Source organism: Rosa rugosa, chromosome 1 (assembly GCF_958449725.1).
Source record: "Rosa rugosa chromosome 1, drRosRugo1.1, whole genome shotgun sequence".
Classification (NCBI taxonomy): Eukaryota; Viridiplantae; Streptophyta; class Magnoliopsida; order Rosales; family Rosaceae; genus Rosa; species Rosa rugosa.
In genome coordinates this window covers 52,809,118-52,834,612 of record NC_084820.1, presented here as the reverse complement: position 1 = coordinate 52,834,612, position 25,495 = coordinate 52,809,118, and the positions used below count along the sequence as shown (strand labels likewise).

Sequence of the window (25,495 nt, the reverse complement as noted above, 5' to 3'; positions counted from 1 at the left end):
TTAAGGCAGTTATCAATGCCTTAACGATCATCAATTTGGCTGAAAATTTGCAGAGATGATCTATACATTAGAACCTAAAAATTGAACGGTTGAGATGTGGTTATGTGACCGAAAAGTGACCTAAACTCGAACTCCGCACTTTAATTTTTAGGATCTATACATTAGAACCTAAAAATTGAACGGTTGAGATGTGGTTATGCGACCGAAAAGTGACCTAAACTCGAACTCCGCACTTTAATTTCGAAGCGGAGCTCCGCTTTGGATAGAATTTGTGTGTGTGTGTATATATATATATATAGTAGCCTCTTAACATGTGCGGATTTGCTTATTTTCTTAAAAAACAAAATTGTAAATCATGTGTACGAACATCCAATCCTATATTTGGGGAAATTTCTCAGTTTATATTAGAGATGTTGTTTCCTATTTTATCTTAATTAATTTGCATGTGTAAATTAATGTTTATAGTTTTTTTGTTAGTAATATTTTGTAGAAATAATTTTTTTTTTTGGACTATTGCAGTTATAAATCCCACTCCTTGGACAATGTTATCCCACTCCCTCACTTTCACCTCCCACGTTAGGTTTTGCTTCTTCTTTTTTTTTCCAATATTTTCAATTACCAATATATCCTTTATGTGTTAGATTATAAATTATAGAGTTTTTAATGAACCATGGGTAAAATAGGTAGTTCAAAAATTTAACCATTCTCCCTGAGAATTGGCTTAATTTTATATATATATATATATATATATATATATATATATATATATATATATAAGTATCTTAATTAATTTGCATGCGTAAATTAATGTTTATAGTTTTTTTGTAAGTAATATTTTGTAGAAATAATTTTTTTTTTGGACTATTGCAGTTATAAATCCCACTCCTTGGACAATGCTATCCCACTCCCTCACTTTCACCTCCCACGTTAGGTTTTGCTTCTTCTTTTTTTGTTTCCAATATTTTCAATTACTAATATATCCTTTATGTGTTAGATTATAAATTATAGAGTTTTTAATGAACCATGGGTAAAATAGGTAGTTCAAAAATTTAACCATTCTCCTTGAGAATTGGCTTAATTATATACTAGCCCCTTGGCATGCACTCCGTGCTTGCCAATTTGCTTTTATAGAACAAATTTAAAAATTAAAAATTTTAAAGAAATTAAACAAAAATAAAAAAAAATTTGAAGACAACAAAATACCACAGACCGTTACAAAATTTCCCTTATTTTTTGTTTGTAATTTCTTGAAAAGAAAATACTGATTTTTTTTATTTACTATTTTAACCTTGTAATATCATTTTTATTTTTTAAACAATTCAATCAATAAAGGGCATAATAGGAGTTTCAAAAATTTAACCAACATTCCCAACAATTTGCTTTATATAATAGATAAGATAAGATATATATATATATAATTAATTGAAGAGGTGTGATGGTTGAATTACACATAATCAAATTTATGATTATAGTGAACAGACAAGATAAAATTATGGAGTGGTACATACCTTTTAGGGCTAAATACAAATTACTACCCTATGGTTTAGGTCCAAAATCAATTCAGTCCATGAACTTCTAATTTCATCAAAAACACCCCTGCCCTTTCAATTTTGATCTAATAGGTCCCAATTTGTTAGTTTTCCGACAATTGAGTTATTTAACTTGTTAACGTGGCTCATATATGGCATATGTTTTATGATGTGGTGTCGAGGTGGTCTGCATAGTTAATTTAGGAGTGAGTCATACTATTAAAAATAAATAGTTTTTCAACAAATAATCCAACTATAACTTGAACCCATAATAAAATATTAACGAATTGGACCTATTAGATCAAAATTGAAAGTGCAGGGGTGTTTTTGATGAAATTAGAAGTCCAGGGACTGAATTGATTTTGGACCTAAACCACAGGGTACTAACTAATATTTAGCCCTACCTTTTATATTGAACAATTATGTTTATATTGAAAGGGTGACTTCAACACCTCTTGATCTCTATATAAACAATGTACTAGACCGGTATAAAATCATCAAATCATTATGCAATTGACTCCTCTCTTCTCCCTCTTTTTCTCTTATAACTATACAATTTTCTTCTTGAATTTTCTAAGTGAATTCTTCGATTCTACTATATTGCATATTCTAAATTTTGTTATATTCTGGAAAAGACTTGCCAAGAACCCTTTTAGCAAAACCATTGAGTGGAGCCAAAGAACACTTTAAGGAAACGACTCAAAGTTGTTCTTCTTGTACCTCAAAATTCTTCTATTTTCCTTTTCTCCATTTTCCAATTTCGATTAATATACTTTTCTCTATTCTCTTGTTTCATCAATATCCCCAACAGTTACTGTCATGAAATTACAGCATTACATACATCACAGGAAATGACATATATAATATAGAAAATATATAATTTTCTATTTAGAATGTCATGTGTTGGAGCTGATCAAAGGTGGGAAGGGGTGAGCTTAAAAAAAAAAAAAAAATCGAAAATCATTCTATGGAGTATTGACGGGGCACAGAATTGGGCTTTGGGCTTATCAGTGCTTAGTTCATGAATGAGGATTGTGTTACAGTCGGGGCACAGTGTCGTCGAACGTAGCTCGGGTCATTGGTCGGGGAATAAACGAATCGAATGGCAGATGGGTGGGTGTTTCTTTTGGGACTCGAAGAATACTGCCAAAAAGGGAACCTTTTTAGTTTTTATCATTTCTGATTCGTAAAGCGTACACCTTTTTTCACCATTAATTTACAATATAGCTTTCTTTCAAATGATTCAATTTCTGGGCACCCTTCGCCCTTCTCCTTCTTTAAGCTCTTTCGCTACTTACAAACGCCAAGTCTACTCGCCAATCACAGCTCCCAGAAATGGGTTCTTGTCCTTCAGACGAATGTTCAAGGCTTACATTCAATCCAGTAAGCTCCGCCGTGCTTTATTTGTTTCTTGGTGTTCAGCTCTGATTTGCAATACTGTGTGTTTTCGTTTTCTGGGTACTGTTTATGATCAAATGGATGGTTCTTTTTATGCTTCCCAGTTTCTTGGATATTTTAGATGGATTTTGTATGGCTCTGTTGTGTATGTAGATTGGAGTGTTCTTGTTTTGTAGTACTTTTTATGCACTGATTTTGGCTCCGAAGTTCTCTTGTTATGCTTTGTTTGTTTTTGTGCTGGAAATTGAAGTTCTTTATGCATTGGTATTTACATGCATTGATGAATGAAGGAAACAGATTTTATCAATAGGGGTTTATATCTTTTCGTTTTTTATGTCCAAGATTGTTCATTTCATTAGAAAGTAGCTTAGCTTTGTAAGACCAGGAAATGTTGGTTGTTTTGTTGTTACTTCAAAGACAATTGTTAATGGTCTCCATTTGTAGAGTAAGCTATAAGCAATTGCTTACGGCTTTAGATGAGTTGGGTAGTAATTTTTCAAATAATGACAGGTTCAGCAGCCACGGATGCTGGTTTGGGGTTACCATCTGAGCAATCAGAAGTCATATTTATAGGTACAGGAACGAGCGAAGGAATTCCACGTGTGAGCTGCCTGACAAATCCTTTGAAGACATGTGAGGTATGGTTATAGAACGTATTTGCTTGAGAATGTTTGCATTTCATATCCTTTGTTTATGTTGATTACTAAATTTCTGACCATAACAGATCGAAATTATTACATAAATGAATGCTTTTGGGTCTTTGCAGGTTTGTTTAAAAGCTGTGGAACCGGGTAATAAAAATAGGAGACTCAACACAAGCATTGTTGTACGTCATCCTACATCCTCTGGAAGTTCTAACATTCTTATTGATGCTGGAAAGTAAGTGAAATGTGATTTTGATGTGTAGTGTGTCAATATTACTTTAAGAATGTATTTGTTCTTCCTGCCTTGCAAAAAACCAAGTATTTGGTTAGCTAAGCTGAAAATGTTAAATCTGCAGTTCTGTAGAATATATCTTAGTTATCTTAGTAAGGTCTATGTGTGATATACGTAGTTTGAAATTGAAGAATTGCAAAAACTAGGACTTGTGTCAAGCTAATGAATTTGCTCAGTTCCATTGCTGATTATGGTAGATAATGCACAATTTGCTTCTCATATGTGGTAAATGGATAACAGAATAAATATTAATAGGAGTTCAGGATATGATGATGCTGGGGAGTGTTATCCAGGAGTTCATGTTGTCGGAATATATCAGCACCACAGGCTATGCAAAATGGTATTAGCTGCGTCTCCATGAGGCACAGACACAACAATCATATAGACAGGCTTATGAATTGGGTTGATGGGAGTTTTCCATCTGGGACTCCTTAGGGGTAATAAATGAATAACAATTCTGTAAACAATAGTTATAGTTGTAGTATTGGTAATCATTTGAGTAGATGATAATCATAATATGAAGAAGTGGTAGAAAGGATTCCATGATTTTCATTGGTGTTGCTGCCGGTTTTTTTTCTTTTCTTTTTTTTCATTGTTCCCTATAAAGATACAAAGAACGTTATTCTTATTTATTACTTAAACTTTCCAGATCACGAAGAAAAGGTTGCATAAAACTTGATGTCTTGCAGTTCTATTTCTGTTTTGCAGATTTTTCTATCACAGTGCTCTCAGATGGTTTCCTGCTTATGGGTTAGTTACTGTCTCATTTTCTCATGTTGCTGAGCCATAAAACTCAAAGATATCAAATAGTCACTCATGTTTAATGACTGAGGTATATGGGTTGCTACAAGAACATAGACTTTTTTTGTTGTTTGTGTTTTAGCAATAATAAAAACAGAATTGGGATGTTTATATTGGTGATTGATTTTGATCACATATTGGCTTCGAACTTGATCATTTCTAGTGGTATTTGAAACATGTTCTGTTCTGGTACTTTCAACTACTCTCTCAGTCTCACGTGTCCTAGATAATGCACAAAACATTATATAGGTCCACCCCTTATTGTGCAGTTTTGGATTTTCTGCATGCCACCAGAGTTGGATATCATATTTTGGCTTATGTTGAGGTGTCCTTTTTGGACTGTTGTGGCAAAGCTAAATTTTGCCTTGGTTGCTTTTTTCAAAAGACTTGAATTTAATTTGGTGATTCTCCTGCAGCTTCCATTATGATATGTGTCTATTGTCTGGTTTTTTACTTCTCGTAACTAGTTGTGTTTCTGTCAGGATAAGAACACTTGATGCGGTTATTATTACTCATTCTCATGCTGATGCAATTGGAGGTCTCTGCATGAACACTTTCTGATGCTATTTTCTCATTTTTCTGAATGATTAATAAGCTTATGGTTCATGTTTCCTTTCTTTCATGCTGTACATTAAACATCAATTAGAACTATGTTATTTTCCTCCAGGTCTGGATGATCTTCGTGATTGGACGAACAATGTTCAATCCAGCATTCCAATATATGTGCCTGAGCGTGATTTTGAGGTCCAAACATCTCTTTCTTGCATTGTATTGAGTATCGTATTGTATAATGACAATTTATTTTAAAACTTGATTTAGTCGCGTTAGCTTTACCTGTTACAACATTTGCATAATAGTAAAAGAATTTACACAGGTGATGAAGAAGACTCATTATTATTTGGTTGACACAAGTGTGGTCCAACCTGGTGCTGCTGTCTCAGAGTTGCAATTTAATATTATACATGAGGATCCATTTTCTGTGAGCAATTTGAAGGTAGGATAACTATCAGTTTGTTTTGTACTGAATTAGAGTTTTTTTTTTTTTTTTTTTTAAGCATGCTTTCAGTTTTGTTACATGTACGAATTGGGAGATTTAAGCTATCATATAAATTGAATTTAGATGGGCATGTAAAATAAGTGAAACTAGGTAGGTCTTGATCTATGTAGAAAGCATTAGAGTTATAACAAGAAAATATATGTAGATAGCATTGGGCCATTGAGACTTGACAGAATTAATCTGTGGTACGGCTTTGAACTCATACCAGTTCATTCTGTTATCTTTTTGTGTTTCAGTTTACCCCTTTACCTGTATGGCATGGTCGTGGTTATCGTTCCTTTGGATATCGTTTTGGTAATGTTTGTTATATCAGGTAATGCTTCTATTCTTTCACTGCCTGGTCTCTGATAATTTGTATGCCTTGTACATTGACCTTTTATTTTGTGTTTCATCATGAGAGCTAATTACTAATGATTTATTTTCATTCACAGTGACGTTAGCGAAATACCTGAAGAAACCTACCCACTTCTGAGAGATTGTGAACTCCTGATTATGGTGCCTCCCCCTCACTTTTCATAGACATGCACCCACACATTCCTTCTAGATACTCATTCTTAAGAAACACATGACAACTCTTCTCTTCTAACCGGGCTGATTTCTTTAGGATGCTCTACGGCCAGATCGGAATTCTGCAACACATTTTGCACTTCCAAGGGTAAAATATTACAAGCTTTCCTGTAATACTTGATCTTTTATAGAATTTCAATTTTATCTACTATATTTTCAGGCTTTGGAGGAAGTACGGAAAATACAACCTAAGAGAACATTGTTTACTGGTATGTCTTAGCCTCCTCTTTGTAGCTTAGCGGCTCTATAATATAAGTCTGCCAAGACCAATTGTTTCGCTGGTTTTATAATAACTACCAAAGAATTTACTGCTTCATTTCCTTGTTTTGCATTGATCAAGGTATGATGCATTTGATGGATCATGAGAAGGTGAATGATTATCTTATGAAATTGAAGGAGACAGAGGGTCTTGATGCACAGTTGAGCTATGATGGGCTTCGGGTACCTATAGCACTCTAACCTTTAAATAACTTTACATATGATGGCCTCTACCAATTCTCTATAAGGGCAGAATTAACATATTTACATATTTTTGTCTAATTGATTTTTCACAAGTTTTGCAATATCAAAGCTAAATTAATATTCGGCTTCTCAAACTCCTTTGTTAACACCCCCATTGGTTTTCCTGGTTTATCACATCAATCGGTAGCCTGTGGAGACTAAATATCCAAACCTTATTGTACAGTTCAAGGTAAATGACAAGTAATGTCACTATTGCGAAGGTTTTGAACATAGATCTTGTTCTTTCATATTCTTTGGAGTTGAATAAGATATCGACTCAGATTGGAATCTAAAAGATATTTGGGCTCCATTAATCAGTGGCCTGTGGCGATTAAAGTGTCCAAACCTTATTGTAAGGTTCAAGGTAAATGAAAAGTAATGTCACTATTGCAGAGGTTTTGAACAGAGATCTGGTTCCTTCATATTCTTTGGAGACCAAATTGTCCAGACCTTATTGTAAGGTTCAAGGTAAATGAAAAGTAATGTCACTATTTCCAGAGGTTTTGAACATTCTTTTGAGACTAAATTGTCCAAACCTTATTGTAAGGTTCAAGGTAAATGAAAAGTAATGTCACTATTGCAGAGGTTTTGAACATTCTTTTGAGACTAAATTGTCCAAACCTTATTGTAAGGTTCAAGGTAAATGAAAAGTAATGTCACTATTTCCAGAGGTTTTGAACATTCTTTTGAGACTAAATTGTCCAAACCTTATTGTAAGGTTCAAGGTAAATGAAAAGTAATGTCACTATTGCAGAGGTTTTGAACATTCTTTTGAGACTAAATTGTCCAAACCTTATTGTAAGGTTCAAGGTAAATGAAAAGTAATGTCACTATTGCTGAGGTTTTGAACATAGATCCGGTTCCTTCATATTCTTTGGAGTTGAATAAGATATGCGACTCAGATTGGAATCTAAAAGATATTTGGGTTCCATTAGTGAGTAGAATGTAAGAGCAACCTAGTAAATGGAGTAGAATACTCGTTGAAATGCACAAATTGAGTGAGACATCGGGGTTCGATGTAAGACTTTTCTTATCGCAACTGTCTGCAACTTTCATCATTTTCTTCGCTCACTGATTGAGGTATGTATCCTTTTCATGAAAATTATAAGGCGTTCATTGTCTTCATCAGCACCACTTTCTCTGTTTCTCACCTATTTCGAACAAAAATGGATTATTCAGGATCTAATGATTAGAAACCACGATTCATTCCTTGTGCTGAGGAGTGATTCATGTGTTTCTGATATCCACGTTCTCTTCCCATAATTCGCAATGGCTTAGGCTTCTCTTCCGGCTACACCAACACATCGGTCCAGACCCCATAAGTCGCAATGATAACAAAAATGGTCTGAAATTTGTTTAGGCTGCATTTCTGGCTATTTAACTTTTTCCGAAACTACATTTTTGTACTATGATTTTGCCAACTTCAAAATTAGTATTTAATTACAAATATTGACCGATATATATTGAAATTTCAATATACATTTGAAGGTTTTGTCAAAATTTTATACGAAATTGAAATTTTAAATCTTGAGTTACGCCAACACATCGATTCGGTAGTTCAGGATCACAAAATAATTACTCCTCCAACGATTATCGATCGATTAATCCTAGTCATTAACCCTTTGTGTTTATATCTCTACAAAATAATTTCTCGTGGGCAAACATGTCCCGTCACTTGTGATATAAAAAGGGAGGAGAGGGAGGGCATGACAGGTGTCAAAGAGAATTTTGCCGTCCCTTCTGACAACACCCACATTTGCACGGTCGCTTCACGAAGTTCCAACCACAGCACTCCACGTGTGTCTTTCGGTCCATGACGGGTCTTCCTACTGGTCCTTTTCAAGGGTTATTGAAGCACTCGGGACGTACTCTTGAAATTATTTAGAAATGTCTACATATGACAAACGTACTACGTCAGTCCAATCAAAAAAAAATTAAGTGTATTTCTAATTTATCTTTACTTATTAAAATAAAATACACAAAATACTCATTTGCATGTTCATTGATTGGACAGTCTTACCAGCCACGTGGTACGTTTGCCCTACGTAAAAATCTCTCTGAAATTAAACCGCCCGCCACCCACCATGTCCATGATCATCGTAGCTCATGAAACTTCAGTATACTAATAAACAAGGAAAACTGAAGCATCCATGTCACCTAGAATGGTGGTTTTAGGTTAAACTAGTATTGGTAATTTTTGTCGTACTCATCTTGAATTTTTTTTAACCAATAACTAATGAACCAAATTAGGTAGCATTGGTTAATTACTTGGCTTATATTGGTACCGTTCCTTTAGTTTGTAACAATCCAATTAGTTTCGTTTCCCAAAAAAAAAAAAAAAAAACAATCTAGTTAGTTTTTCTTGCAAAAAATAGTAGAAAAGAATACTTCAATTCAAGGTTAATTCGATAAATCTATTCATCCCACAATGAGGGTATGTATATAAGTACAAAGGAGTAGTCTAACTCTAATAGGAAACAATCTTTCCATAATTACAGGATATCCTAATTAAATAAAATCCTAATTACATACAGATTTACAGCGATTCTACACTCCCCCTCAAGTTGGTGCATAGATGTCTATCATGCCCAACTTGTCAACTGAGCTGTCAAATACCTTCCTGGACACTCCTTTAGTAAGAACATCAGCTAATTGTTCCTCTGAGTTTACAAATGGAAAGCGAATAACCTTTCTGTCAAGATTTTCTTTAATAAAATGACGGTCAACCTCCACATGCTTTGTTCTATCATGCTGAACTGGATTATGTGCAATCTCAATGGCAGCTGTATTATCACAATGCAAATCCATAGGCTTTTTAAGCTTGTAACCCAGGTCTTTCAAGACATTATGAATCCACAACATTTCACAGACTCCATGTGCCATACCTCGGAACTCAGCTTCTGCACTTGATCTGGCAACAACTTTCTGCTTTTTGCTACGCCAAGTGACAAGGTTCCCTCCAACAAAAGTGAAGTACCCAGATGTAGAACGTCTGTCAGTTTTATCACCAGCCCAATCTGCATCTGTGTACCCAACAACTTCCAATTCATCTTTTTTCTGAAACAGTAACCCTTTACCTGGCGCCATCTTCAAGTACTTCAAAATACGAAAGACTGCATCCATATGCTCTTCACTAGGACAATGCATAAATTGACTAACAACACTCACAGCATAAGCAATATCAGGTCTAGTATGTGAAAGATAAATCAACCTTCCTACAAGACGTTGATACCTCCCTTTGTCAGTTGGAACTTGATCAGGATAAATAGCAAGTCTGTGATTCATCTCAATGGGTGTCTCCATTGGTCTACAGTCCAGCATCCTTGTTTCAGCAAGTAAATCAAGGACATAATTCCTTTGTGAAAGCAAAATCCCCTTCTTAGACCTTGCAACTTCAATACCCAGAAAATACTTCAGTTGTCCCAGATCCTTCATTTCAAACTCATTTGACAGATACTTTTGCAATTCATTCATCTCTTTCGGATCATCCCCTGTAACAATCATGTCATCAACATACACAATAAGAGCTGTAATCTTACCATTCTTGCGTTTGATAAACAAGGTATGGTCAGAATTGCTCTGTCTGTACCCAAAGACTTTCATGGACTTTGAAAATCTTCCAAACCAAGCTCTTGGAGACTGCTTCAGGCCATACAAAGACTTCTTCAATTTACACACCTTGCCAACGTCACTTGGGTAATTCTTAACACCTGGGGGCACATCCATGTACACTTCTTCCTCCAAATTCCCATTAAGAAACGCATTTTTCACATCAAACTGGTGCAAGGGCCAATCTTTGTTTGCTGCAAGTGAGATTAGAATCCGGATAGTATTAATCTTTGCTACAGGTGCAAAAGTCTCCTCATAATCAATCCCATAGCGTTGTGTATATCCTTTGGCAACCAACCTCGCCTTGTATCTACTAATAGTTCCATCTGCATTAAGCTTCACAGTAAATACCCAACGACACCCTACAGTCTTCTTTCCAACCGGCATAGGTACTAGCTCCCATGTTGCATTCTTTTGAAGAGCTTCCAATTCTTCATTCATCGCCTTTGTCCATTTTGGATCCGTCAATGCATCTTGCACGTTACTAGGAATAGATACAGTAGATAATTGATCAACAACAAGTGCATGTGACCCAGAAATCCTATGGTTAGACATAAAATTAGCTATAGGGTATTTAGCTTTGGCTTTGATATCTGGTTAATATTGTTTCTTAGGAATTCCCTTGGTAACCCTTTGTGATTTCCTAGGTTCGACACTTTCTAACCCAGAAGATTCATTAAAGTTTAGGGGTACCTGAGGAGGATCATTCTGACCGGGATCTTCAGTTGGTGATGCAGAAGGGGGAATATCTTGTGTGTGAGCTTCAGATACGTCTTGATTTTGATTCAAACTATCCAGAAAAGTCGTCTCTTCTGTCTCGGAGTTCACAACACTCTGTTCGGCAATTACATTTTCTGTTTCGGAATTCACAACACTCTGTTCGGCAGTCGCATTTTCTGTTTCGGTATTCGCAACACTTCGTTCGGCAGTCGCATTGTCTATTTCGGAATTCACAATGCTCTGTTCGGCAACTGCATTTTCTGTTTCCAAATTTCTACCCTCAAATGTATCCTCCAAATTTTCCAAGTCTTCAAAGACATCAAAATCAATAATAGAACGAGGATTCCCTTCACAACCTCTTTCCCCCTGAAGGGAAGACTGAGAAGCTCCCCCTGAGTAATAAAGCTCGGATTCACGAAAAGCAACATCAAGAGAGACATGTATAGTGCCAGTAAGGGGATCATAACATCGATAACCCTTCTGGAAGTCAGCATAACCAACAAAGATACACTTACGGGCACGGGGATCAAGCTTGCTGCGTTGAGGCTTGGGAATATGAACATAGGCTGTGCAACCAAACACCTGGGGCTCCAAATTAGGCATAGAAGGGATGGTCAAAAGTGTATGAAGCTTCTGATGAGGATTCTGAAACTCAATCACCCGTGAAGGAGTACGGTTGATAAGATATGCTGCTGATTTTACTGCTTCTCCCCAATAGGACCGAGGTACATTCATGCCAAATAAGGAAGCACGAACAACTTCCATCAACTGCCTGTTCTTCCGTTCTGCTAAACCATTCTGTTGAGGAGTATAAGAATTGGAGGTTTGATGACGAATTCCATGTGACCGGCAAAACTCAATCATAGGGTCATTCACAAACTCTCCACCATTGTCAGACTGAAACACTCTGATGGATTGTTGATACTGAGTTGCCACCATTTTGTGAAATTCGGTAAACATTCCAAATACATCACTCTTATTCTTCAGTAACGACACCCATGTCATGCGAGTGCAATCATCAATAAACGTTACAAAATACCGAGCTCCAGAAAGAGAAGGAATTTTCGCAGGACCCCAGACATCGGAGTGAATCTTCATAAAAGGAATAGGACTTTTATTAAGACTTGGTGAATATGAAATACGGTGACTCTTGGCCAGTTCACAGATGTCACAGTGGAAATCCAAATCACTAACAACTGAAAACAATTGAGGTTGCAGCTTCTTAAGATAACGAAAGGATAGATGACCTAAACGGCGATGCCATAACCATACAGCTTCCTTCGCATTCTCTGCCCCGTTGATCTGATTGGCTTGTCCCAAAAGATGATTCTGTTTCTTTCCAGTCTCTGTCAGATCCAGATAGTATAATTTCCCCCTTCTAACACCATAACCAAGAATCCGTCGAGTCAGAATGTCCTGAAACACACAGAAAGACGGATAGAATGTCACAATACATGCAAGAGCTAAAATAACTTGACCAATAGACAGGAGATTATAAGCTAGTGATGGAACAACTAAGACAAATTCAAGGGTTAAGGTATCAGATAAAGCAATAGAACCTTCTCCGGTGACCGGAGTTGGAGTACCATCAGCAGTAGAGACAACGGCTTGAGGGGAACGTCTAAGGTTTTTCACAAGACTTGGGTCATTGGTCATATGGTCAGATGCACCTGTATCAATTATCCATGTACTATTAAAAGTAACCTTACCCTTCATACCTGACTGCGCTACATTAGCAGAGGCATTGTCTAGGTAAACTTTCTCTGTAGTAGCAACAGCGGCCTTGCCCAGATTCTTTCGCGGTTTCTTGGTGAAGTCCCACCAATCAGGGTAACCAATCACTTCATAGCACCGCTCCTTGCTATGACCTAATTCCCCACAGATAATGCACCTTTTGTTTGCATATGGATTTGGTTTACCTAGAGGACGGTGTGGAGAAGGTCCTGAGAAGCCTGGAGGACCCTGTTTGCGTTGAGCCATAACAGAAAATTCGGTAGTCACCGAATGCCCCATAGCCTGTTTCTCTGATTGCATCATTGAGGAATTCATGATTTTCGCAGGATTGGATTTTCAAGGGTTTCAAGATGGATATGAATGTTTTTGAAAAAAAAAGTTTTTTTTTTTTTTTTTTTTTTTTCGAAAAAAGGTAGGGTGATGGTGGTTTGAAATTCAGGATGGTTTGATTTCAACGGTGGTGGTACGCAGCGGTTTGTGGTGTTCTTCGGGATTCAGGATTCAGGATTCAAAGGATGCAGCGCAAGTTCAAAGGATTGAACCTGCTCTGATACCAAGTAGAAAAGAATACTTCAATTCAGGGTTAATTCGATAAATCTATTCATCCCACAATGAGGGTATATATACAAGTACAAAGGAGTAGTCTAACTCTAATAGGAAACAATCTTTCCATAATTACAGGATATCCTAATTAAATAAAATCCTAATTACATACAAATTTACAGCGATTCTACAAAAATAAAAAGAATTTTATGTATGTTCTTCCCTATAGGAAGAGATGATTAGAAAAGTTCTATTGATTGCGGGTTTTCTTCAGACTTTCAGAAAAAATATGAAAAAAAAAAAAAAAAGGTTCTAATAGTACGTATGATAACTTTGTCATCAATGGCCGGTAATTTGCGAAATATTATGAGATTATTTTGATCTCTTTGGTTACATTTAGCTTTGGAGGCAGGCCTTATTCAATTCATTGCAATGGAGTCTGATGCTGTCCTGTTGTTTAATGTCTAACCGGTTGATGTGGAGGAATTTTTAGCCTTAGAAGACCTTATAGGAAGATGTGGGTGTGGCTCAGTTTGCCGTTTAATGTTCTAGTGTAATTTAATAATGTTGTTGTCGTTGTTGCATGTCTCTTGCAGAGGGTGGTACTAAGGAAGACTTTCCTTAATTCACAAATTAATGTAGGACTAGCTATAAGAAAGGAATCATCCTAAACTTTAAGAAAGGGGCTGGCTATGGCTATCTAGGCTTTATCATATTTATTTGACAAATAATTAGTGTTGGAGAGTGGGACTTATTGCTCGCTTGCGAATTCTCAATCATTATGTGTGGAGTCCCATGCAAGTGCGTACACTAGTACTAAACACAATCCCGTGAACTCGCAGCTAGTCCATGCATGAGTGCACCTTTGATAATTCTCTCCATTCGATCCTATATACATTTTATAGATAGGTACTTAGCTAGGTAGGTTGCTTCGCATTTGGGGAAGAGGATATTCTATTCACAGTCCAATCAGTGTTCCACTACTTGAGTTCTTGGAGATCGAGAGGGAAACTCGAAGCTAGGTTTAGGTACGGTTGTTGCTAAATCTAAATCAAGTCAGGCTCCACATCAAGCCAAGAGTTACGAGTGGTAGAGGATTAATATGATTTTAAAACAATATCTTGCAAATGCTGAGAGCTACGAGCACAGATCAGAGATGGAGGGAGGAGGAAATAGCAGGTGGCACCAGCCGACACCGACAAGGCAATCAGGGGTCACCGTTGGATGACAATGGCTGAGGTAGGGAGTGACTGGTGGTGATGGGTTTTGTTTTCGTAAAATAAAATATATAAAAAATAGAAGAAGAAGAAAGAAAGAATAATCAAATTATGTCCGAATGATCAGGACCAGACACACTGAGCCAAACACATACTCATATTCATGCGTTTGTCTCCAAGCTCACGCATGGCAATTTAGGCATTTAGCTTTTTATCAAGTCTCTTGATAGTTTAATTAAAAGAAGTTTTATATCGGCTATTCCAATTGGTAATTATTTTGTTATTATTTTCACTTCATTTAATTACCAATCCACTCTCAATCTTTTTAATCACTTACAGGCTCATTTTCCTTTGTGTTTATAACAATCTCATTACAGACGTATCGCATATTACAAGTGTCTGTTAGTACATAAAAATGTAAAATTAACTTCATGATTAAACTTGTTAATCAAAGGAGTCAGTAGAAAGTTGAGACAGCTAAAAAGATTGATAACCAAGCAGAACTGGTGAAAAACCTAGCTAGCCTCGACTGATAACATGCCGTACAGTAAATGTTTTTCACCAGACAAATCCCTAATTTAATTAATGGGTGGCAATCGGGGCCGGCCAGTTGCTTAGATGGATGATAATTTGACCCCAGCCAAAACCAAATTAAAGAACTGAAAAGAAAGTGAAATTAAGAAAGAGAAGAAAACAAATTAAAACAAAGGCAGAGGCCAGAGGCACCGAGGACATTTACTATAGCAATTTTGGAAACAACCCAAAACACGTACAGGTCATTTCAAACCCCATCATTTCATCAGGTTATCTAGCTCAAGGTAACAACTAGTACCAGATGGTAATCACAACTCTAGGGTTTTGCAAGAAGCAATTTCGACCTCCTCCTACCTACCGCTCCACTAATTAAACTATATATAACCTATATGCAATCAGCTAGCCGACCTTAATTATAATTAATTTGATATTATAAGTTATAACGAACTATATACACATATCCACCTCATAAAGAATGTGAAATCTTGTATGTTTATGGACCTTATGGTTAGTGTTGGCTGATGCATATATGAACCTTTTATAGTTCCAAAAGTTTACTTAATTAGTCTCAAATTATGATGAAAGCCTCCGTACCATGAGGAACACATTGTTATTTGTGAACCATCTTTGTTCAGTGTTGTGCGGTCTTGTTTCGTGGGTGGGGCGTTGTTCGATCGGACGACATGATGCATGTGATTTTACTAAAAGGACGAAAAATATAACGATCCACATAATACTAAAATTTCAAATATTACAATCTATATGTCATTAGGAGATAGCACCCCTCGCTGTTGTAAATACAATAAATCGAACTTCATAAAATTGATTCCATTACTTCATTATATATCATACCTTCATATACACTCATATATTATCGATCGGCACCAATACATAATAAACCTATAGGCGGATATTGGTGCCAAATAGCATTTCAAAAAATGGAAATTTTGCTCATACTTTTTTCTCTTCTTTCTTTATTTTAAAAATTGCATTCCTTTATATATAAGAAGCTTGCCTTGTACGCATTATATTAATCACGGAGATGAGCTGGGAGAGCATATTGAGACTTTGGTCGAGCAAGATCCCATTTTCAAAAACTAAATCATTGAAGAATAAAACAAGAAAATGACAAAGATGATAATAGTTTTTTATGTCCATTCCCTTTCTAAATTCAAACTGCTATTATATTTTGAGAGGGAACACAAGCTTATCGAAAAGATGGACAAACAGAGAGATTACGATAATGTAGCTCCAGATGTACCTACATATTATTTAAGTTCTGCATATGCATGCATAATATATAGATTATGCATTTGTCTAGTCATCTAGTTGTACTTTATACCTTATAATTGAAGTTATCTTCAAAGTAGTCATCTGATTTTACTAGTATTCAACTGAGTCAGTCCAACCTCATAACAGTGCCTGCAAGAATATATAATGACAGAAATAGCCCTTCCGATCATGAGCACATTGGTTCGAATGACGCATATTTTAGTCCTCTGATTCCTAAAAGTGTTAACTAATAACTTTGAATGGTTAGAAATTAAAGAATGGGGAAAAATAAGATGGGCGGAAAAGAGTCACTCATTTTAATATATGTATAATGTATTAGTAGAAATAAAAGGATGTTGGTAGATTATTAAAAAACATGAAGATGTGTTTGGGAAGAAATATGCTAGCGATATGCTTAGGAATATTAGCTAGACTCTCATTATTTAGGGTGCAGCAATTCACCGCTTCTAATCTAACCATTCATGTTGTATAATATAATACAAATATTAGCTCGATCTGTAAAAAATCAATCAAATTGAAGACCTTTTTGTTATTCAATTCTATGAAATACATGGACGGTTTATCATAGTAGTAGTAAGTGTTGTTAGAACCATCCATTTGTTTGATTCAATTAGATAATTAAACGATATCCGATTCGATTTATTTTTTACAGAGATGATCTTTAAAGGATAATTTATGATATAGACCGTTGGATTATAAATTTATTAAGTAAAAATATGTTAATCGACAACGAGGGTGAATCCTAAAAATTGTCCTTCTAATAATAGCATGGCTCTTGCATTATATGCTTCCCCACAACTCCAATTTCACAATTCAGGTTGCTTTTTTTTCGCTAGCCTCTATTGCGGGAATCATTTTTTCTCTGTTTATTTCCTTTGGCTACCAAGATACATGTTTCAATTCACCATCTTATCGCCAATGGATTAAGCAATAGTTAAGGGTAACATACCTATTCAGGAATCTCCTAATCGCCTTCCCATATTATGCATGAACGATTGTTTTCGGATTATCAAGACAACATTAGGATATTTGTTAAAATGTTTTAATCAAAATGTAATTGCTAAACATCAAAACAAAGATTAAGAAAACTATTGGTTGTGCTAGCTCATGATTTTTTTTTTCTTCTTTCCCTAAAAGTTCTATCATGTTATTTTGTCTACGTAACTATAACTTTAATTCTATGAACAGATAGAAGTCAAGCTTATCATTAACTCGGTATAAGGGTAAGGTCATGCTAGTTTGTTGACATTTCAGTCAACAAGGAAGCTAGCTAGCTATGGACCTTTCTCAAGTCCCTCCAATCAAACTTAATCTACAAGTACGTACCACCCATAATTGTACAAATCATGGATCTTACGATAAAACAAAAGAGGCGGCCGAGGCCAAGCAACTGTGTTTTAATTAGTTAGGCAGGCGATCGAGCTATCTAGGCTTAGCAATGTAGATCCATATAATGTGATCTAATCTATTATTCTTTGATTTTTTCCTCTCTCAAATATATATTTATCGTTTAAACCATCCAAGACTGTCAGAAATTTCAATTAACCATGCCACCTAGCTTGAAAGTAATAGTTTAAGTCATCATAATAGCGTAGATGCAACACCTGCAATAGGAAACTGGGAAAGAGTTTAAAGAAATTAAAGAAGCATGAAAGCTTCTAGTTTAGCCATTGCTTCTTAATCAATGGATCAATCATGCCACTGTAATTGTAGAAAGTTGGGGAAGGGAAAGGAAAAAGGGTTACTGCATGCCCATGATGTAAAAGTAAATCATGCATTTCAAAATCAATCTCTCTCATACCTTGTATATAAATAAGTGGAAATGATACTCTCTTTTGACATGGTTGCTTTCTTTACTTTAAAAGCGAAGGGAAAGGTGAGAGTATGCTATAGTAGTAGTAGCTAGTGATTAGTTTACAAAAGGTTTTAGCTTAGCTAGCTAAAGGTTCAGAGAAAAATAAAATGAAAACTTTTGTTTAAGATGAAAGCTAGCTTGTCATTTATACAATAAAGAATTGATCAGATTTTTTTCTGGGGTTGTGAAAGAGAAGAAAGGAAAAGACAGAAAGTGCCAACGTCAGAGTTTAGCCGTAGGGTTCCCTTCTGTTTTGTGACTAGCTATTGTTTTTTGTTTTGGTCTGCACCCAGCTTCAAACATAACAGAGGTCTCTCTCTCTCTCTCTAAGTTTTGGACAGCCACAGTCTTTATCTTTTGTTCATATTTGTGTGGCCATAGTTTGGATCTTCTTGGTAATATTATCAAACATATGGCTCTTAAGCCATGAGAAGGAGAGAAGAAAAGTAGCTATAGCTTAGTTTAGTTACAGGATCTGGTTTTCTCTCTCAGCTTCACTTCTCTCTCTATTGTTTCTTTTGAGAGCAAAACTCTCAAAAAACCAAAATTGTCTGTTGGGTTGGAGCCAAACAAATCAAAGAAGAAACAATCAAGGTGTGTATATAGTGGGTGAATATATATATATATATATATACATATAAGCTTGAGAGACATCAATTGTTGCCTTCCCTTTTAGGTTTTGTTTTGGTTTGGTTTGTCTTCTCACTCAGATCCTAAAGCACTCTTCTTTTTCTCACTCAGGCAACTCTATCAAGATCCATAGGAGCCATGGTGGTTGAAGCTTAGCAATTCAAGAAGAAAAAGATGAAAGCTTTGCAATTTCAACAGCAACAACAGGTGGATGAGAACATGTCTAATTTAACTTCAGCTTCTGGTGACCAAGCTAGTGTCTCTTCTGGAAACAGATCAACTGAAATCGGCACCAGTAACTTTTCTCAGCAGTATTTTCCTCCACCGCCGCCTCACGCGAATAGTCAAGGTGTGAAAAGGAAGAGAAACCAGCCAGGAAACCCAGGTAGGTAACTTATTTATTACAGTTCAGAATTACCAAAAGATGTACACTTTTTGCACAATTATGTGCACCCATCTGGGCTCAACTTTTTTTTTTTCCGGGTTTTGAATCAGACCCAGATGCAGAAGTGATAGCTTTGTCTCCCAAGACCCTCATGACAACAAACAGATTCATATGTGAGATCTGCAACAAAGGGTTTCAGAGGGATCAGAATCTTCAGCTCCACAGAAGAGGGCACAATTTGCCATGGAAGCTAAAGCAGAGAACAAGCAAAGAGGTGAGGAAGAAAGTATATGTGTGCCCAGAAGCCAGCTGTGTGCACCATGACCCTTCAAGAGCTCTTGGGGACTTGACTGGGATCAAGAAGCACTTTTTCAGAAAGCACGGTGAGAAGAAGTGGAAATGTGAGAAGTGCTCAAAGAAGTATGCGGTTCAATCAGATTGGAAAGCCCATTCAAAGACCTGTGGCACCAGAGAGTACAGATGTGACTGTGGAACTCTCTTCTCGAGGTAACAAGAACTAATTAATCACCAAACCTTAAATCAATTAATTACCACCAACTTGATTGATTAGATGTAACTTTGAAATCCCAGATTGATTATTCTTTGATTTGGTACATTGGAGTGAGAGAGAGATTGATGGGTTTTGGGTTACAGAAAGAGATGAGCAAAAGAGAGGGTGTGAAAGTCAGTACTGCTTCTGTAAAAAGCACTTTGCAGTTTTGTATATGACATATTAATGGCCTTGTTTGCTTCTGTTTTGTCTCTTTAATTTTGGGGATTTTCATTTTCTTTCACAGAAGGGACAGTTTCATCACCCACAGAGCTTTCTGTGATGCTTTAGCAGAAGAGAGTGCAAGAGCCATAAACCCAACACCACTGCAAACCCTCTCTTCTCCTCCTCCTCAGCCTCAAAATCATATGAACCTCATGGGTGGTGGTCCCCACATTAATTTCAACCCCCATGGCCATGACCTCCATGCATACAGTGCATTCATGAAGAAGGAGCACAATGATCATCAGCAAATTAGCAGCTTCAGTTCCACCAACAGTCTCTTACCACCTTGGCTTGCTTCTGGCCCACCACCCAGTGCTACCTCTATCTTCTCTGGAAATCAGGATCATCATCACGATTTCCAGCAGAACCTGGAGTTGGGTCCAAACCCTAACCCTAGCTTGGGCCCCACTCTCCCTCAATTCCAGGTGCCTGCTGCTGCTGCTGCTGCAGCCTTGTCATCCCCACCTCACATGTCAGCCACTGCATTGCTGCAGAAGGCAGCTCAGATGGGAGCGACAATGAGCAGCAGCAGCACCTCCTCAGGCTCGGTCTCAGTGCCAGCTGGCGTCATGGCGCGGGCCCACCTGTCTGGCTTCGGGGGTCACGTGTCAGCTGCCGGCAACGGCATTGGTGGAGGAGCAGGAGCAGGTAGTGTTCATCATCAACAACAGCAGCAGCAAGCCAGCTCTCTTTTGCATGACATGATGAACTCTCTGTCTTCGGGTACTGGGTTTGAAGGGACCTCGTTCGAGGACGCCTTCGGTGGCATTTTGGGGAACTCGAAGAGCAAAGACGGGAGTCGGAGTGGTGGAGCTGACGAAAATGGTGGCATTGGTGGTGGGGAAGGTTTGACCAGAGATTTCTTGGGGCTAAAAGCACTGTCGCACAGTGACATGATGCTTAATATCGCTGGTCTGGGAAACTGCGTAAGCAACAACAGTAGTAGTTCGACCCGTGACTTGCAGAATCAAGTACCACAAAAACCTAATTGGCAGGGTTAGCCTGGCCTGGCCTGGCCTAGCTATAGCTAGCTCCATCCCCACAAAGAGCTCCAGAGATGGTGAAAGTTGAATATATCTCTTTCTTAATTTTGATTTCTCAAATATATGATATTGAGGAGAGTAGCTATATATTTTGATATCAATCTTCCCCAAGGGAATATCCATGAAACTTGAACTGAATTAAACGACGACATTTTGAGGACTTAAGTCATTGGCATGCATGCTTTTGTTTACAAATTGTTAGTTTCTTAAGCCTTTATTTACATTTTCTGAATAAGTATCAATTGACTTAAGTCATGTGCATGCATGCTTTGCTTACATTTTCTGAATTATCAATTATAAGCCTTTATTGATCATATTATAAGCTTCTAAGTATCAATGCAAAATATGGGAGGGTTAAGAATTCATGATAGCTTATAAGTATCAATGCAAAATATGGGAGGGTTAAGAATTCATGAAATTCCTTTCAAAAAAAAAAAAAAGAATTCATGAAATTAATGCATGTTGTTAATATAAACGAAAACGGTTTCATGATTAATCCATGAGGTGGTAAGTAAGCAATAAAAGGGTTTCAATATTTCTCTTGCACAGAAGAAAGGGTTTCAGTTTTTTGCCACCACAATGTTGCTCAATAGACACGTTGATACCTATGTTTGGTTGGCTTTAGTTTCTAAGAAAGTTTATCACTTTCTTGTTGCTGTGCGCCAATGCATGATTTGGTTGGTAAGATTAACAATGTGGTTATTATATGATTAGTTACATAACTAGTTAGTGTTCTTCAATCTCCCATTAAACTATAATTCCACTAACCCCAAAATCCCGTTCGTCCAATATGTGGGCCACTTAAAAATTGCAAAGTAGGTTTAGTTTGTCTTAATCCTTGGATTTCATACTAACTAAAATTAGTTCCTACCATTTAAATTAGAACTGTGAATTAACCCAGAGAAATAGTTCGATAATTTCTGATTATAAAGTAGGCAGGACATTGCCCAAAAAAAAAAAAGTAGGCAGGCAACTTTGAATATCCGAATGTATATATAATACATGTTAGGAAAAAGTAGAGGAATATACGGATTATTTATGTATGTATGGGATAATGGGAGAATGAAAAAACTAAAGCATTGGATTCTCAATGTATGTGCAGGCTAGGCCAAGGTGGGTGTACACCCGTGTGTGAGCGTGAGCCAAGTTAGTTAGCTGCTGCCGCACAATGTGAAAACAAAAGAGAGATGCTGTTTGATACCTAATCTGGGTGCATTGCTAGTGGGATTCAATCCCGAGGAAGCTAGATCAGTTTATGTTCTTTTGTATAAGTTTGTACCTAGCTAATAACAATAGTGGGAGTTTTAGGTCCTTAGCTTTAGTACGCTTTTCTTTTCTTTTTTATTATCTTTTCTCCCATGAAATAGTAACTTATGCATTCTTGTGTTCTGTGTGTGTGTGTGTGGAAGATAACGTTTCTTTGCAGGTACCGTTCTTCTGCTATATATACGAGTACACACGCCGGATCAGAAGCGAATGCCGGACTTAATTTACTGAGTTCGGTTGAAGTGTGTAGGTCATTCGATTGTCCGAACAACTCGTTTTATCTTTGATCATCCGCATTTTCGTGAATATCTTGTATAACTATATTGATTACAAGTGGTGTGATGACATTTTATACAAAAGTGAAAAAAAAAAAAAAATAGTGAAAGGATATATCGATCAAACACTTGAAACGAATTGGTATGCTACATTGATCGGGATGGTCGAATTCGGTTTCTACAAATGTACGCGGTGGCCGGTGTGGAAAAAAAATTGAGCAAGTTGAGATAGATTTGGGTTTTTAATCGTCCACATGAAGAGAAAATGCTTCACAAACTCAGCAGAGAGGGTCAATGCAATGGTTTTCATATATTATATCGAGGGGAATATTTTCTATTAGGAAAGTGGACAGAAAATGAGAATTGATGTGACCTGCCGACCTGGTAAGGAATAAGTGTAACCGGATGTTACTGTCATTGGTTATGCTAGCTTATATTCTACATTACATTAGATAGCAACTGCTTGCTAGCTAGTAAATAATATACCAAGAACTTAATTATCACTACGTGCTACTGTTTAGTTGTCATGGATATTGCACTAAAGAACATATGATCAATCAAGTTTTCTAATGAAGGTTATGTGCATGGATGAGAGAACTTTCTGAAGTTTGAAATTTTTGGATGTTATCATTTGTATATGTAAATTCAATAATTGGGACGGTTTGTGTTCTTTTTTTCTTTGTAAGTATAATACAAACATCAAAAAATTAGACGCTTAACAATATGGTCATCGTCATCTCATGTCATATTCTAATTTGATTGACAAAATGAACATGTGTTTACACAAGTGAGATGACTGTTTTGATGTCGCTAATATAATAGGGAGATCAACCTAGCTTTGATAGGAAAATGAACCATTTCGATCAATGAATGAAATTGCATGTTACCAAAATTGGTGAAGATTTGTGAAAGTCTAACATTTGCATGATTCATATTTAGAATATGCATATCAAAATGTTTGAAGGTATTTAGATTCGTTTAAGTCCATCGATCATATAATCTATTTCAATGATTCGATCTCCTTTATTTGAATCTTTATTCAAAGATGATCTTTGAATGATAAGAATTAAATTATTATTGATTTGACAATTATAATTGTAAAAACAGTGTGTAAATGAAAGTCTAAATTAACATTTTAAATCATTCAAGGAAAGAAAAATTTGAACTTGAGATCTCTCATTCACCATTATAGAAAGAAAAAAAAAAGTTACGATCAAACCAACTAACTTTTCGATAATAAGCAGTGAATCATTGGCATAGAATTGATAACAACTCGCGCGGATTATTGAAATGAAAGGGCATGGGGCTCCATATTTGATTAGTACTTTAATAATCAATTGATTAAGATATTTCTAAGGGCTCTTTTCACATTTTAATGTGGTATACTTACAAGATGCATGATAGCTAGGTTAGTGCTTCTGCAACTTCTAGCCTCAAATGTTGAATTAGGTTAGTAATGTAAAGTGATTTTCGCATGCATGAAAATGCTCTATGCCTCTGTTTTGTACACGTGCGTGGCCTCAAAGGTTAAATTAAGTTTATATTATCAAATTATACGAATTTTGAGTAAACAAAAAAAAATGATTAGCCTATCATCATCAGATAAAGTGGGTTATAAAAACCAGAGAGTGAAGCTAAAAAGAGAGATACTCATCCCTATAACCTGATGATATTGTTAGGTCCATATGCATAGAGATATGCATGTCTGAGCTAGCTAGCTGGCTGGCTTTATATATTACTTTGAGAAATGAGAGTGGTCTTGGAGGGCCACTTGGAATTTATTTTAACAAAAGATTCCTCTCTGAATCCTCTTGATCTTTTTTATGTTATATTGTTTTAGAAAAAACACAGAGGCCTTTTTGAATTGTCACAGAAGCCAGCATTGCCATTTTCTTGTTTGCCTGAGCAAAAGAGAGAAGTGTAGGAAGAGACTAGCTATACAGCATGTTTGTCATTTCACATTCACAGGATAGGTAAAGGCACAGAGACAGACCCCAAGGCATGCCCAGCTATAGTAATCCAATTTGATGCTTTGGGTTTTCTGGGTGCTTGCTTTTTGTTATACGGTGGATTGGTTCATTGAGCTGTTCAAAAATACAAGAATAAGAAATGATGGGTCTGTGAAAAAGCTGCAGAGAAACCAAGGCAAATGAGGCAGATGACAGAATATAAAAGAATGAAGGGCAAATAAGAGTCTGTGAATTCTCATGGTGGGGAGTGGGGATCAATGGCATTGGCATGACTGATCAAAAACACAGTTGACTTGTCTTTGTAAAGATGTTTTGCCACCCTTTGTGTTAATAATGCAACCTTTTCTCTTTGACTTACCATCATCATCATCTCTAGCTATCTCTTCCTTCTCCATTTGCTTTTCTTTTCTGTCTCTAGCTTGCTTTCTCTCACTTTCACATGCAGACTGCACATGGTGATGGGGATGTAGGAGAGAGCTACCTGGGTGTTATATATGATATATCTAGCTCTTCATCTCTTTTTTGAAATTAAAGATAGCTGGATACTTCTTCATAAAGAATCATAATTTGTTGGCTTAATTATGGTTGAAGTTGATGTGAATTACAGCACATTTGACAATGACAATTCCTTCTAACCATTAAAGAAAAATTTCAAGGTTTGTATTTCAGAATGCTTTATCGGCGATTTATATTGAGAATGAATTATTGGTGGATAACAGTATTTATAAGTTTTTTTTTTGAAAGGATTTGATGTTATTAGATATCAAAGCCATAAAAATAGGCCAGAGTCTAACATGCACTTACATAAGAGTCCGGTAAAATCCGGAGTACCTATCTAAGCCAATACTAAACTCATT

At 36.4% G+C, this 25,495-nt stretch overlaps 2 protein-coding genes across 3 annotated transcripts; both read left to right on the top strand.

The window, feature by feature from the left end:
• The first annotated feature begins 2,453 nt into the window (after positions 1-2,453).
• On the top strand, positions 2,454-6,870 carry LOC133740887 (putative hydrolase C777.06c). The gene is made up of 12 exons (XM_062168832.1): positions 2,454-2,912; positions 3,438-3,565; positions 3,694-3,806; positions 4,572-4,613; positions 5,147-5,202; positions 5,332-5,408; positions 5,539-5,658; positions 5,958-6,034; positions 6,153-6,216; positions 6,326-6,376; positions 6,449-6,497; positions 6,629-6,870. Exons 1-12 carry the CDS (start codon positions 2,768-2,770, stop codon positions 6,745-6,747), a joined length of 1,041 nt encoding a protein of 346 aa, XP_062024816.1. The 5' UTR covers positions 2,454-2,767; the 3' UTR covers positions 6,748-6,870.
• An 11,602-nt stretch (positions 6,871-18,472) lies between these two features.
• LOC133725425 (protein indeterminate-domain 7) lies at positions 18,473-21,296 on the top strand. Of its 2 annotated transcripts, XM_062152687.1 has the most exons (4): positions 18,473-18,888; positions 19,036-19,309; positions 19,420-19,816; positions 20,107-21,296. In XM_062152687.1, exons 2-4 carry the CDS (start codon positions 19,099-19,101, stop codon positions 21,083-21,085), a joined length of 1,587 nt encoding a protein of 528 aa, XP_062008671.1. In that variant the 5' UTR covers positions 18,473-18,888; positions 19,036-19,098; the 3' UTR covers positions 21,086-21,296. The 2 variants fall into 2 exon arrangements, with proteins under 2 accessions (XP_062008671.1, XP_062008672.1); XM_062152688.1 differs by lacking the exon at positions 18,473-18,888 and having other exon boundaries at positions 18,942-19,309.
• Positions 21,297-25,495: the final 4,199 nt, after the last annotated feature.

What these genes read in the sequence shown, in the direction of transcription:
- LOC133725425 (XM_062152687.1), top strand. Translation starts at nt 19,099, where the DNA reads ATGAAAGCTTTGCAATTTCAACAGCAACAACAGGTGGATGAGAACATG. An exon ending in AAACCAGCCAGGAAACCCAG is followed by an intron (nt 19,310 to 19,419) that starts GTAGGTAACTTA and finishes GTTTTGAATCAG; the next exon opens with ACCCAGATGCAGAAGTGATA. An exon ending in TGTGGAACTCTCTTCTCGAG is followed by an intron (nt 19,817 to 20,106) that starts GTAACAAGAACT and finishes TTTCTTTCACAG; the next exon opens with AAGGGACAGTTTCATCACCC.
- LOC133740887 (XM_062168832.1), top strand. Translation starts at nt 2,768, where the DNA reads ATGATTCAATTTCTGGGCACCCTTCGCCCTTCTCCTTCTTTAAGCTCT. An exon ending in ATTCTTATTGATGCTGGAAA is followed by an intron (nt 3,807 to 4,571) that starts GTAAGTGAAATG and finishes TCTGTTTTGCAG; the next exon opens with ATTTTTCTATCACAGTGCTC. An exon ending in TGCCTGAGCGTGATTTTGAG is followed by an intron (nt 5,409 to 5,538) that starts GTCCAAACATCT and finishes GAATTTACACAG; the next exon opens with GTGATGAAGAAGACTCATTA.